Source organism: Phyllobates terribilis, unplaced genomic scaffold (genome assembly GCF_046119375.1).
Source record: "Phyllobates terribilis strain yellow unplaced genomic scaffold, ASM4611937v1 Scaffold_9__5_contigs__length_417890890, whole genome shotgun sequence".
Classification (NCBI taxonomy): Eukaryota; Metazoa; Chordata; class Amphibia; order Anura; family Dendrobatidae; genus Phyllobates; species Phyllobates terribilis.
The window spans coordinates 374,054,370-374,068,478 of NW_027362769.1; the positions used below are offsets into that span (position 1 = coordinate 374,054,370).

The 14,109-nt window shown below is 49.5% G+C and overlaps 1 protein-coding gene across 2 annotated transcripts in view; it reads left to right on the forward strand.

The window, feature by feature from the left end:
• PKD1 (polycystin 1, transient receptor potential channel interacting) overlaps positions 1-14,109 on the forward strand; it is a 184,924-nt gene that overhangs the window by 48,031 nt on the left and 122,784 nt on the right. For both annotated transcript variants that reach the window (XM_073648383.1, XM_073648384.1), the window contains exons 3-8: positions 88-257; positions 469-1,119; positions 1,551-1,731; positions 9,802-10,016; positions 10,419-10,534; positions 12,077-12,203. In XM_073648383.1, coding sequence (XP_073504484.1) covers positions 88-257; positions 469-1,119; positions 1,551-1,731; positions 9,802-10,016; positions 10,419-10,534; positions 12,077-12,203 — 1,460 coding nt within the window. The remainder of the gene's footprint in view (positions 1-87; positions 258-468; positions 1,120-1,550; positions 1,732-9,801; positions 10,017-10,418; positions 10,535-12,076; positions 12,204-14,109) is intronic.

The window sequence follows — 14,109 nt, forward strand, 5'->3', positions numbered from 1 at the left end:
TTACTGCCCACACCCACCAGAAATGGTGACAATAACCTATTCACTGCTTTGTTAATGTGAACTGATACTTAATTCTGACATTTGCAGGGACCTGAGTGACAATCCTTGGCTTTGCGACTGCCGTATGTCATGGCTTTCTTTATGGACTGCTGAAAATGGGGTTAGATTGGAGCAGGCAGACTCTACCCTCTGTGTTGGGCCTCCGGTGGTATCTGGCCAGGTGCTTCTCAATGTCTCATTCTCCGCGTCCACATGTGGTGAGTAACCCGAGCTGTCCCTAGTTGGGCTATGTCAGCGTTCCCATATGTAATGGCCATGATACTTGGCAGATTGGTTTGGGACATAATCCAAGATGAGGGACCACCCAATGGGGGCTGCAGATACATAACACTGGGCATTGGGCATGCACCGTTGGCTATATGGCAGATGTATTATATAGCTGGACCATTAATATGGCTTTTCTTGCAGGACATGACCTCATCTTTTGCCCTCAAAACTTCTTATCTGCTGATGAATCCGTGGTCAGCTTTACGCCCATCCACCTGCCTGACCCCACGAACGAGACCTGCAGTGCACAATGCTTTGCTAACCTCTACGGATTCTGGACCCTTGACCACAAACATGGCTGCCTTTGTGGTGATCCCATCACTGCCAACGTGTCTCTTCAGTGTCAGGAGGTCTGCAATTCTCCATCCGTCTTCTCTGACTGCAACTTAACCATCGTCCAAGAGGCCACCACCACCGAGTCGTTTGCCACCTTGTTGCACTCTCAAGAAATCTATGGCCTTTTGGAGTCCGTGCGTTTAGAGGTCAAGGCTCCAATCCCCGTTACTCCACTTCTCTGGGATTTGGGAAATCAGATCTATAGCACCAGTGAGCTCAACATCACCCATAGGTATGCCCAACCTGGGGTGTACAACGTGACGGTAACCTTACGTCTGGGCAGCAGAGACCTTCTCATTCATGATGAGCTGAGAGTGGTGGGGTTGCCTGAAGAGATACAGATCGTGTGCCCATCTCTGGTGAGAACCAATGACAGCGTGGACGTCCTGGTGAAGGTGAGAGGCGGGACGGAGTTGGTGGTTGAGTCTACCGTAACATCTGAGAGCGGGGAAGCAGGTAAGCGGGAACATGGGGCAGTCTACCTAGTAGGACAGTCATCGGTTGAGTGGAAGGCCACCTCTCGGAGAATGCCAATTAAAAGACTTGGGATGGTCTTCATGACACCCATATGTTTTGCTTTAGGATTTGCTCCCACCACCAGTAGCATGCTTTGTTTTGAAACGCAAATGATAACCATACATGTGGTAATTCTATGTGCACCGACCCATTTTGGTTTTCAGCCAAAGCTTGAGTGTATTTGGTGGAAGGGGTCCAAAGTCTGTTGGTATCACCATGGAAGAGATGGTGGTTCCATGGTTGGTATCATCATGGAATTCGATTGAGAGATGGTCTTTGCCAAAGTTCTCCTCTCTGGCTAATAGAGGGGGTCCTGAGATTTGGACCATCATGTATTGGTAACTCTCTCTACTCTCTTTCCTGTCCCACAGTGTCTCCCGCCTGCCCACTCGGAAGTTTGGTGTTCCCCGATAATAATCATTGCTACCAGTTGGTATCGGAAAAAGCTGATTGGTTCGAAGCCCAAAAAATATGCCAAGATCTTGGAAATGGGGACATGGCCATCGTGAGCAGTCTCGAACTGCAGATATTTTTGGAGAATCGGGTTACCAGGTACGAGGACATAGAAGGGGGCAAAGTGGATGCTTCCAACACCGGTGTCAGATTCTGTAACGTGTCCCCGCCGACGTAACTGATTACCCAGATTAGTGAGTAAATGGAGCATGGAAGATCACAGCCGGTTATTGGGATTTAGTCTAATTCAATTAGTTTTATGGTTTAATTCCATTTTCGGAAAGCCTGCGGTTTGCCAGCTGTGGTTTAATCATAGATGGTGGCATGTTGTGCCCGCTGCTCAAAGGAAAACTCCACAGAAATTCTCCATTAATTTTTATAAATACTTTACTGATTTTGTCTCGCATGATGATTCATGGACATGAAACCAAAAAATCCCTTTAAGGAGGAGAGGGGGTATGGGATTAAAAGCAATGGCTTTCTGCAGCGCCACCCCTGTCTTTCAGTCATGTCTGGTATTGCAGCTCAATAAGTCGGGAAGCTACACAGTGATTTTTGGCTGCGAAACGGGTCGCACCGCCGCTGCTACTAGTTGCAAAAAATCCAACTGGTTCCGATTGTTTGTCGCGGTGCCCTGCAGGTCATGATGCAATCCCATTCATGGCCTTTAGCCTAAGTTAGTCTAAGCTGCAATACCACATCCAACCTATAGACAAATGTGGCGCTGTTTTTTTTTACCAAGACAGTTTTTCTAATCATAGACAATTCTTTTAAGAGGAAGTCTTTATCCTTATTGCATGCAGATAGATGTCTGTCCTGTACGATGGGTGCAGAAATCGCCAGTGCACAGTTGTTCTATGACGTGCTCAAGGACCAGATCGACCTGATATTATAAGTGCCTGTCAGTCGTAGGATCTGGGATGTTGGAAGCCTAAAATGACATGGATGATGGATATAGCAGTGCTGTTGGTTTAACTGTACTAGCGCGGTAATATTTATTTATAAGCGCCCCCTGCGGGGTCCGTCAGTGACTAAAGCTTTATGTCCGGGGCGTTTTGTCTCAGGGGCAGGCCGGAGATCAATGTGTAATTTCCTCCCGAGCAGCCAGCCAGCTCCTGGCACTGACTCCTGTGTGCACTTATTCCTACAGCAGCTGTTTGCAATCCTTCCCCCCTTCGTCTCCTCTCGGGGGCCCCAATTGCAGCTTGTTTCAACCGGTCTGTCCTTGGCAGATGAGGATGCCGGGAGAGGAAACACATGTTCAGCCTGAGCTGCTGTGCCGTGCCCAGTTCTCAGATGTCCTCATTACTGGGTAATAGGAAACAATTCTAATTAACATCACGAATGCACAGAAAATCCTGATAAAGAGTCCGTTATATCTTTACGTAATCCATAAATATCCACTGAGACTTATGGGCACAGCCAGACCCCAAAACACAAATATTGGGGGGGGCCATACCTTTGCCATACCCTCTGGTTCACATCTGAATGCATTCTGTAGCCCATATACTGTGAGCAAGGAGTCTGATATAGACTTGTCTGCAGTGCATTGCCTTAAGTGTGTATTGCTTAAGTGTAAGACCTGAATTATCCCTGAATTGAACCTGAAGGGAACTGGATACTTGGACACTGTAAACATTGTTTGTCTTTGTTTTCACTCTCTCTTCTATAATCCTTCACTTTCACTTTTTACAACCACCTCTAATCCCTACACCCAGTAACGAACTCTTCATATCTCCCTTAATCCTCCCCATTCATCTCACCTCCTCCTCAGAACTATTCCTCAACATTCAATCCTGTGCCTGTAAGCACAGACAGCCACCTCATGCTCTCTCCTGCTCCCGCCTACTAACACTTTCTCTTCTCCTCCTCACTGCTGGCAGCATCTCCCCTAATCCTGGCCCTCCTCACCACATCCCCACAGTCACTTCCACCTCCTATCCACGATCCATCACAAACTTTCACAACCCTTCTAACCTCATACACATCCGCCCAGCCTCCTCTTCCCCAGCCCTACTAACAGGAGCTCTATGGAATGCTCGCTCCGTTTGTAGCAAACTTTCCTACATCCATGATCTTTTCACCAATAACAAACTTTCCTTCCTCGGCATCACTGAAACCTGGCTCACCCACTCTGACACAGTCTCTCCAGCTGCACTTTCTTACGGTGAATTCCACCTTTCTCACACCCCCCGCCGCAATGGCAAGCATGGTGGAGGAGTAGGCTTTCTCCTGTCAGACAACTGCTCCTTCACCCAAATCCCAGTGCCACCCTCCGTTACTCCCCCCTCTTTTGAGGTGCACTGTGTGCGCATCTACTCCCCCTCCAACCTGCAACTGTCCGTCATCTACCATCCCCCTGAACCTGCCACCACCTTCTTAGACCATTTCACCACCTGACTACTTCACTTCCTTTCCGCTGACATTCCCACCATCATCATGGGTGACTTCAACATCCCCATTGACACTTCTCTCTCAACTGCCTCTAGGCTTCTATCTCTCACTTCCTCATTCAGCCTTGCTCAATGGTCTTCTGCCCCCACTCACAAAGATGGCCACACACTGGACCTCATCTTCACCTGCCTCTGTTCCCTATCTAACCTCTCTAATTCACCTCTCCCACTATCTGACCACAACCTACTTACATTCTCTACCCTCTCATCTCCAGGGCAACAATCCCCACTCCACAAACTTGCATACCCTCGCAGAAATCTTAAACACCTTGACCTACACTCACTCTCTGAATACCTCCTCCCTCTTGCAGATATTAGTTCCTTACATGAAGTGGATGTTGCTGCCGCATTATATAGCGCCACAACCGCTGCAGCTCTCAATTCGGTCGCCCCTTCACACATAACCAAAGCTCGCACAATCAACAGGCACCCCTGGCACACCAGCCTAACCAAAGAGCTGCGACGTGCCTCCAGGGTTGCTGAGCGTAGATGGAAAAGGTCCCACTCCAATAAGCACTTCATCGCATTCAAACAGTCCCTCATTACCTTCAAATCCACATTCACTGCTGCAAAACAAACATACTTCTCATCTCTCATATCCTCCCTGTCTCACAACCCTAAACAATTATTCAACACCTTCAATTCTCTCCTATGTCCCTCCTCTCCTCTCATCTCAGCCGAAGACTTTGCCTAATTCTTCAAGCAAAAGATTGACCCCATCAGACAAAGCTTTTGCCTAAAGTCCCCCCAGCCCCTTCTCACACCTACTCAATCCTCCTCCTCCAAAACCAGCTTCTCCACCATTACGGAAGACCAATTTTCCTCTTTACTCTCCAAATCACACCTCACCACCTGTGAACTTGACCCAATTCCGTCCCATCTCATCCCCAACCTTACCACAGTCTTCATCCCAACACTTACCCATCTTTTCAACCTGTCACTAACAACTGGTGTCTTCCCCTCATGCTTCAAACATGCCTCGATCACACCCATCCTCAAAAAGCCCTCTCTTGACCCATCCTCTCTGTCTAGCTATCGCCTCATATCACTTCTCCCTTACTCCTTAAAACTACTGGAACAACACGTCCATTCTGAACTGTTCTCCCACCTCTCCTCCTGCTCCCTTTTCGACAGCCTCCAATCTGGCTTCCGACCGCACCATTCTACTGAGACTGCCCTGACTAAAGTCACCAACGACCTACTAACCGCCAAATCAAAGCGACACAACTCTGTCCTCCTCCTAGACCTGTCATCTGCCTTTGACACAGTGGACCATTCCCTCATACTACCGACTCTCTCATCTCTTGGCATCAAAGACTTGGCCCTATCTTGAATTTCCTCATACTTAACAGACAGGACATTCAGTGTTTCCCACTCACACATCACCTCCTCATCTCACCCTCTATCTGTCGGTGTCCCCCAAGTTTCAGTCCTAGGACCCCTGCTCTTCTCCATCTACACCACTCATAGAGTCTCATGGCTTTCAGTACCACCTCTATGCTGACGACACACAGATCTACCTCTCTGGACCCGATATCTCCTCCCTACTAACCAAAATCCCACAATGTCTGTCCGCTATCTCATCCTTCTTCTCTGACAGATTTCTAAAACTTAACATGGATAAAACAGAATTCATTGTCTTTCTACCATCTCATTCATCCCCCCCACCTGACCCATCTATCAACGTCAATGGCTGTCCACTCTCCCCAGTCCCTCAAGCTCGCTGCCTTGGGGTAACCCTGGACTCTGATCTCTCCTTCAAACCACATATCCAAGCCCTTTCTACTTCCTGCCGACTCCAACTCAAAAATATCTCCCGGATCCGCACATTCCTCAACCACGAATCTGCAAAAACAATAGTGCATGCCCTCATCATCTCCCGTCTCGACTATTGCAACCTCCTGCTCTGTGGCCTCCCCTCCTACACTCTCGCACCCCTCCAATCTATCCTAAACTCTGCTGCCCGACTAATCCACCTGTCCCCCCGCTATTCCCCGGCCTCTCCCCTCTGTCAATCCCTTCACTGGCTCCCCATTGCCCAGAGAATACAGTTCAAAACCCTAAGCCTGGAATACAGAGCCATCCACAACCTGTCTCCTCCATACATCTGTGACCTAGTCTCCCGGTACATATCTGCACGCAACCTCCGATCCTCACAAGATCTGCTTCTCTACTCCCCTCTTATCTCCTCTTCCCACAATTGCATACAAGATTTCTCCCATGTATCCCCCCTACTCTCTACCCCAACACATCAGACTCTCGCCTACCATGGAAACCTTCAAAAGGAACCTGAAGACTCACCTCTTTCGACAAGCCTACAACCTGCAGTAACCATTGCTCCACCATACTGCTCCACGACCAGCTCTACCCTCACCTACTGTATCCTCACCTATCCCTTGTAGATTGTGAGCCCTCGCGGGCAGGGTCCTCGCTCCTCCTGTACCAGTTGTCATATTTTGTTAAAGATCTTTATAATAGTTCATGTATGTATACCCCTTTTTCACATGTAAAGCGCCATGGAATAAATGGCGCTATAATAAAAAATAATAATAATAATACGGGTTAGATTGTTCTTGCCCATTTTCATTATTGAGGCACAGTTGGGGTTAGACAGACAAGGTTGCCGCCTATGGAAGGTTTGGGGCGAATTCAAGGAAGAGGAGCTGCAGTAGTGGTGAGAGAGGAGCTAAAGGATGAGGGGAATGTGAGGAGCGGCGGGAGAGGGGCTAAAGAGTGGGGAATGTAAGGGAGAAGATCTGCAGGGAGCTCAGGGGTGGTGAAATGTGAGGGAGTGGAGCTGCAGGGAGGGGGAAAATGTAAGGAGTGGCAGGAGAGGAACTGAAGAGTGGGAGGGATATGAGGGAGAAGAGCTGCAAAGAAGCAAGGTGGTGAAAGGTGGGGGGAATGTGAAGAGTGGAGAGAGAGGAACTGAGGTGTGGAGGGAATGTGAGGGAGAGGAGCTGAAGGGTGGAGGGAATGTGAGGGAGAGGAGCTGAAGGGTGGAGGGAATGTGAGGGAGAGGAGCTGCAGGAATGGAGAGGAACTGAAAAGTTTTCAAAATGTGAGAAAGAGAAGCTTCAAATGAGGCAAGGAGGTGAAAGTTGGGGGAAGGTGCGGACGAGTGGGAAAAGAACTGAAGTGTGGAGGGAATGTGAGGGAGAGAAGCTGCAGGAATGGAGAGGAGCTGAAGAGTTCTCGACATGTGAGAAATAGAAGCTTCAAAAGAGGCGAGGAGGTGAAAGTTGGGGGAACGTGAAGAGTGGTGGGAAAAGAGCTGAAGAGTGCAGGGAATGTGAGGGAGAGAAACATCAAAAGAGGTAAGGAGTTGAAGGGTGGGGGGATGTGCAGAGTGGTGGGAGAGGAGCTGAAGTGTGGAGGGAATGTGAGGGAGAGAAGCTGCGGGAATGTGAAGAGTGGTGGAGAGAAGCTGAAAATAGAAGAGAATGTGAGGGAGAGGTGTTGAAGTGTGGAGAGGAAGTGAGGAGCTGTGGGAGAGATGCTGGAGAGTGGAGAGAATATGAGAAAGAAGAGCTGGAGGGTTTTGGGAATTTAAGGGAGAGAAGCTGCAAGAGTGGAGAGGTACTGAAGAGGGAAGAGATTGTAAGGGAGAGAAGCTGAAGGGTGGAAGGAATATAATAGAGAGCTACTGCAGGAGAGGGAAGGAGTCTGAAGGATGACAAGCCAGCTCTGCATTGAGAACTGTACGTGTACGGATGGGGAGAATGTATTTCAAATGGTACGGCTTAGGGGGAAGCGAGAGGGGGTAAAAGAGGCATAAATAATGTTTATGGACTCTTGGTGTAAAATCTGTAAAAAGCCGATAACTAATTGTCATTATTCCCAGGACCGATCTCAATTCCTTATATGGGCAATAAGATGTGTTGAGCCGCCCATGCTCTATGGTCTGGTGCAGTGCCCACCCATACTCTATGGTCTGCTGCAGAGCCCGCCCATACTCTAGGGTCTGCTGCAGAGCCCGCCCATGCTCTATGGTCTGGTGCAGTGCCCACCCATACTCTATGGTCTGCTGCAGAGCCCGCCCATGCTCTATGGTCTGGTGCAGTGCCCACCCATACTCTATGGTCTGCTGCAGAGCCCGCCCATGCTCTATGGTCTGGTGCAGTGCCCACCCATACTCTATGGTCTGCTGCAGAGCCCACCCATGCTCTATGGTCTGGTGCAGAGCCCGTCCATGCTCTATGGTCTGGTGCAAAGTCCGCCCATGCTCTATGGTCTGGTGCAGAGCCCGCCCATGCTCTCTGGTCTGGTGCAGAGCCCGCCCATGCTCCATGGTCTGGTGCAGAGCCCACCCATGCTCCATGGTCTGGTGCAGAGCCCGCCCATGCTCTGTTGTCTGTTGCTGAGCCCGCCCATGCTCTATGGGCTGGTGCAGAGCCCGCCCATGCTCCATGGTCTGGTGCAGAGCCCGCCCATGCTCCATGGTCTGGTGCAGAGCCCACCCATGCTCCATGGTCTGGTGCAGAGCCCACCCATGCTCTCTGGTCTGGTACAGAGCCCGCCCATGCTCTCTGGTCTGGTGCAGAGCCCGCCCATGCTCTATGGTCTGGTGGAGAGCCCGCCCATGCTCTGTTGTCTGTTGCAGAGCCTGCCCATGCTCCATGGTGTGGTGCAGAGCCCACCCATGGTCTGGTGCAGAGCCCACCCATGCTCTCTGGTCTGGTACAGAGCCCATCCATGCTCTCTGGTCTGGTACAGAGCCCACCCATGCTCTCTGGTCTGGTACAGAGCCCGACCATGCTCTCTGGTCTGGTTCAGAGCCCGCCCATGCTCTATGGTCTGGTGCAGAGCCCGCCCATGCTCTCTGGTCTGGTGCAGAGCCCACCCATGCTCTGGGCTGTTACAGAGCCTGCCCATGCTCTCTGGTCTGGTACAGAGCCCACCCATGCTCTCTGGTCTGGTACAGAGCCCGCCCATGCTCTCTGGTCTGGTGCAGAGCCCACCCATGCTCTCTGGTCTGGTGCAGTGCCCACCCATGCTCTCTGGTCTGTTACAGAGCCTGCCCATGCTCTCTGGTCTGGTACAGAGCCCACCCATGCTCTCTGGTCTGGTACAGAGCCCGCCCATGCTCTATGGTCTGGTGCAGAGCCCGCCCATGCTCTCTGGTCTGGTGCAGTGCCCACCCATGCTCTCTGGTCTGTTACAGAGCCTGCCCATGCTCTCTGGTCTGGTACAGAGCCCACCCATGCTCTCTGGTCTGGTACAGAGCCCGCCCATTCTCTCTGGTCTGGTGCAGAGCCCGCCCATGCTCTCTGGTCTGGTACAGAGCCCACCCATGCTCTCTGATCTGGTACAGAGCCCGCCCATGCTCTCTGGTCTGGTGCAGTGCCCACCCATGCTCTCTGGTCTGTTACAGAGCCTGCCCATGCTCTCTGGTCTGGTACAGAGCCCACCCATGCTCTCTGGTCTGGTACAGAGCCCGCCCATGCTCTCTGGTCTGGTGCACTCACAGCCACTGCACTGTATATGGTCCCGCCTGTGAGGAGCAGATCTGATCATTAACAAACAAGGGGCAAATTAATGAATCTGAACCTTAGCCACAAGCCCCTGGAAGAAGCTGATCTCATGTCTCTAGTGGGGCCCCATATTTTATATGTAATACACCCAACGACCAATGGATTAGTGACCCTGATCCCAGTGTGTTCTGCTTTAGTATTATATTCACACTGACCCCTCTTTTCTCTTGCTGTTCTTTAAGAGGTTTCGAGGTGTGGATAGGATTCAATGACACCAGAAGTGCAGAATCCCTCCCTGCGGGGAAGCGGTTTGACCTGGAAAGCTGTCAGAACTGGCTCCCGGGGGAGCCTGAGCCGTCCCAGGCGGATCGTTGTGTGAAAATGGGACCCAATGGGGTGTGCAACACAGACCTGTGCAGCTCAAAACACAGCTACTTGTGTGAATACAAGCCAACAGGTACGTGCCTTTCACAGGTTCTGGAGATTTGGGCATTTTTATATAATACAGTATGTACATAGACATGCCAGACGATCAGCTACCAACCTGGTTCTGCAATATATATGTGTGCAGCGCCCCCGCTGGAGGAAAAATGCAATACATATCCCGATGGGGGTCTACCTGCCAAGACCCCAACAATTAGCTGTTCTAACTAATGAAGCAGCCAGAGAATGCTGTAAAGAATTATTACGTGTGCAATCAAAAAGTGGGCCTCCCATGTAATACAGCGGCGGAGGAGCCCGTGTGTGCAGCAACTTTCCACCTAGACCAATGGTTGGACTCCCAAATGAGGGACCCCTCTCTCTGTCTCGAAGGGGTGGTCTACTGACATTTCTTTATTGGCTTTCATTCTTTTTCCAGACCTTACTTTAAATGCTGATTACCTAGTGGTGGGATCATCAGTTTTTGATACAAACTGGCCCCTGCAGAACCTGTCAAGAGCGGAAAATCTGTCTTCTCCTGATTGGGAGGTGGAGGTAGGTAAAAAACTGAGGACAGACATAATCAGGAGTTTCTGCGGAGTGCAGCTCTGGAGTATAATACAGGATGTAACTCAGGATCAGTAATGTAATGTATGTACACAGTGACTGCACCTGCAGAATAGTGAGTGCAGCTCTGGGGTATAATACAGGATGTAACTCAGGATCAGTACAGGATCAGTAATGTAATGTATGTACACAGTGACTGCACCAGCAGAATAGTGAGTGCAGCTCTGGAATATAATACAGGATGTAACTCAGGATCAGTACAGGATCAGTAATGTAATGTATGTACACAGTGACTGCACCAGCAGAATAGTGAGTGCAGCTCTGGAGTATAATACTGGATGTAACTCAGGATCAGTACAGGATCAGTAATGTAATGTATGTACACAGTGACTGCACCAGCAGAATAGTGAGTGCAGCTCTGGGGTATAATACAGGGTGTAACTCAGGATCAGTACAGGATAAGTAATGTAATGTATGTACACAGTGACTGCACCAGCAGAATAGTGAGTGCAGTTCTGGAGTATAATACTGGATGTAACTCAGGATCAGTACAGGATCAGTAATATAATGTATGTACACAGTGACTGCACCAGCAGAATAGTGAGTGCAGCTCTGGGGTATAATACAGGATGTAACTCAGGATCAGTACAGGATCAGTAATGTAATGTATGTACACAGTGACTGCACCAGCAGAATAGTGAGTGCAGCTCTGGAGTATAATACAGGATGTAACTCAGGATCAGTACAGGATCAGTAATATAATGTATGTACACAGTGGCTGCACCAGCAGAATAGTGAGTGCAGCTCTGGGGTATAATACAGGATGTAACTCAGGATCAGTACAGGATCAGTAATGTAATGTATGTACACAGTGACTGCACCAGCAGAATAGTGAATGCAGCTCTGGAGTATAATACAGGATGTAACTCAGGATCAGTACAGGATCAGTAATGTAATGTATGTACACAGTGACTGCACCATCAGAATAGTGAGTGCAGCTCTGGAGTATAATACCAGATGTAACTCAGGATCAGTACAGGATAAGTAATGTAATGTATGTACACAGTGACTGCACCATCAGAATAGTGAGTGCAGCTCTGGAGTATATAACAGGATGTAACTTAGGATCAGTACAGGATAAGTAATGTAATGCATGTACACAGTGACTGCACCAGCAGAATAGTGAGTGCAGCTCTGGAGTATATAACAGGATGTAACTCAGGATCAGTACAGGATAAGTAATGTAATGTATGTACACAGTGACTACACCAGCAGAATAGTGAGCGCAGCTCTGGAGTATAATACAGGATGTAACTCAGAATCAGTACAGGATAAGTAATGTGATGTATGTATACAGTAACTGCACCAGCAGAATAGTGAGTGCAGCTCTGGAGTATAATACAGGATGTAACTCAGGATCAGTACAGAATAAGTAATGTGATGTATGTATACAGTAACTGCACCAGCAGAATAGTGAGCGCTGCTCTAAACTTTACATGTACACTAACCTCTTTTTCTTCATTGTCTCAGGTGCTGATCTTCCCTGAGTTTCGCTTTTCTCAGACAGTCTACTTATCAGCTCTTGAGTTTGTGACTGAGGACCTGGAAGACTCCGTCCAGATGAGATTCCAAGTATATAACCCGAGCACAGTGCAGGGTAAGGGACACACACTTATATCTGCCAAAAAGCAACTTTCTGATAAAGCCATCCTTATGTCACGGGTGTGTGAGATGTGACAGACAGTCGTCCTGCAGTTGGTTGCAGGAGATATCTTCGTTTGGCATTACAGACACCTTCTTAGAAGCTGTCTCACTCTAGGACCCAGTGGCCACCTCCCTCCTGCTCTAATTAACACGAGGCCTGGGTGTTTAAATACTTTCAGTCAGCTTTAGGGAGGCACCGGTGATATTCACATGTTTCCTTGTGAAAGCTTGGAGCAAGTGCAATTCTTACATCCTCTCTGGTGCTAAGAGAACATGTGTGCTATCTCTTTGAAGTCGGCTCAAGCTAAGTTCTTTCCCCCGTGACCGTCTTCCTTGTTGTCTTTAATTGTTAGAGGGGACTGACTAGTGCTCACCCCCCCCCCACCCCTTTCCCTAGCCAGGGCCTAGCTCGGGGGAAATACAGGGTTTTAGATTCCTGTGCGTCAATTGGTGAGGAACCAATATCGGGACGATAGGGGAGGCAGGGTGATATCAGATCAGCTTAGGGGTCTCCACTCCCCCTAGTGCCTGGGCTCCTTTCCCCTTATCCCTTTGTGTTGCACTTAGTCTTTCTCACACTGTGCGTGACACCTTACTATTCGTGCCATTTGAGTGCGTGGACATCATGGAGGAGACCCCTCTTGTACCTGTATTTATAAGGGGCTCATACTCGGCACAGACGACCATTGATTCATCTTCATAGCTGCTGCTGCGAAATCAGCCGAATTCACTGAGATCATCTGATTAAATGATGTTTGCAGCTATTTTAGTTTTTATTATTTTTGTTACTCAATTTGTAGAGCAGAAGGTTCTTGAAGATGGAACTACGTACGTACCCCTGACCTGGTCCTGAGGAAAGGACTGTATACCCCTGACATCGTCCATGAGGACAGGACTGTATACCCCTGACATGGTCCTGAGGACAGGACTGTATACCCCTGACATGGTCCCAAGGACAGGACTGTAGATGTCTGACGTAGTCCATGAGGAAAGGATTGTATACCCCTGACATGGTCCTGAGGACCGGACTGTATACACCTGACATGATCCTGAGGACCAGACTGTATACCCCTCACATGGTCATGAGGACAGGACTGTAGACCCCTCATATGGTCCTGAGGACAGGACTGTATACCCCTGCCATGGTCCCGAGGACAGGACTGTATACCCCTGCCATGGTCCCGAGGACATCACTGTATACCCCTGACATGGTCCTGAGGAAAGGACTGTATACCCCTGACATCGTCCATGAGGAAAGGACTGTATACCCCTGACATGGTCCTGAGGACAGGACTGTATACCCCTGACATGGTCCCAAGGACAGGACTGTAGATGTCTGACGTAATCCATGAGGAAAGGATTGTATACCCCTGACATGGTCCTGAGGACAGGACTGTATACACCTGACATGGTCCTGAGGACCAGACTGTATACCCCTCACATGGTCCTGAGGACAGGACTGTAGACCCCTCATATGGTCCTGAGGACAGGACTGTATACCCCTGCCATGGTCCCGAGGACAGGACTGTATACCCCTGCCTTGGTCCCGAGGACAGGACTGTATACCCCTGCCATGGTCCTGAGGACAGGACTGTATACCCCTGGCATGGTCCTGAGGACAGGACTGTATACCCTCACATGGTCCTGAAGACAGGATTGTATACCCCTGACATGGTCCTGAGGACAGGACTGTATACCCCTCACATGGTCCTGAGGACAGGATTGTATACCCCTCACATGGTCCTGAAGACAGGACTGTATACCCCTCACATGGTCCTGTGGACTGGACTGTATACCCCTCACATGGTCCTGAGGACAGGAGTGTATATTCCTCACATGGTCCTGAGGACAGGACTGTA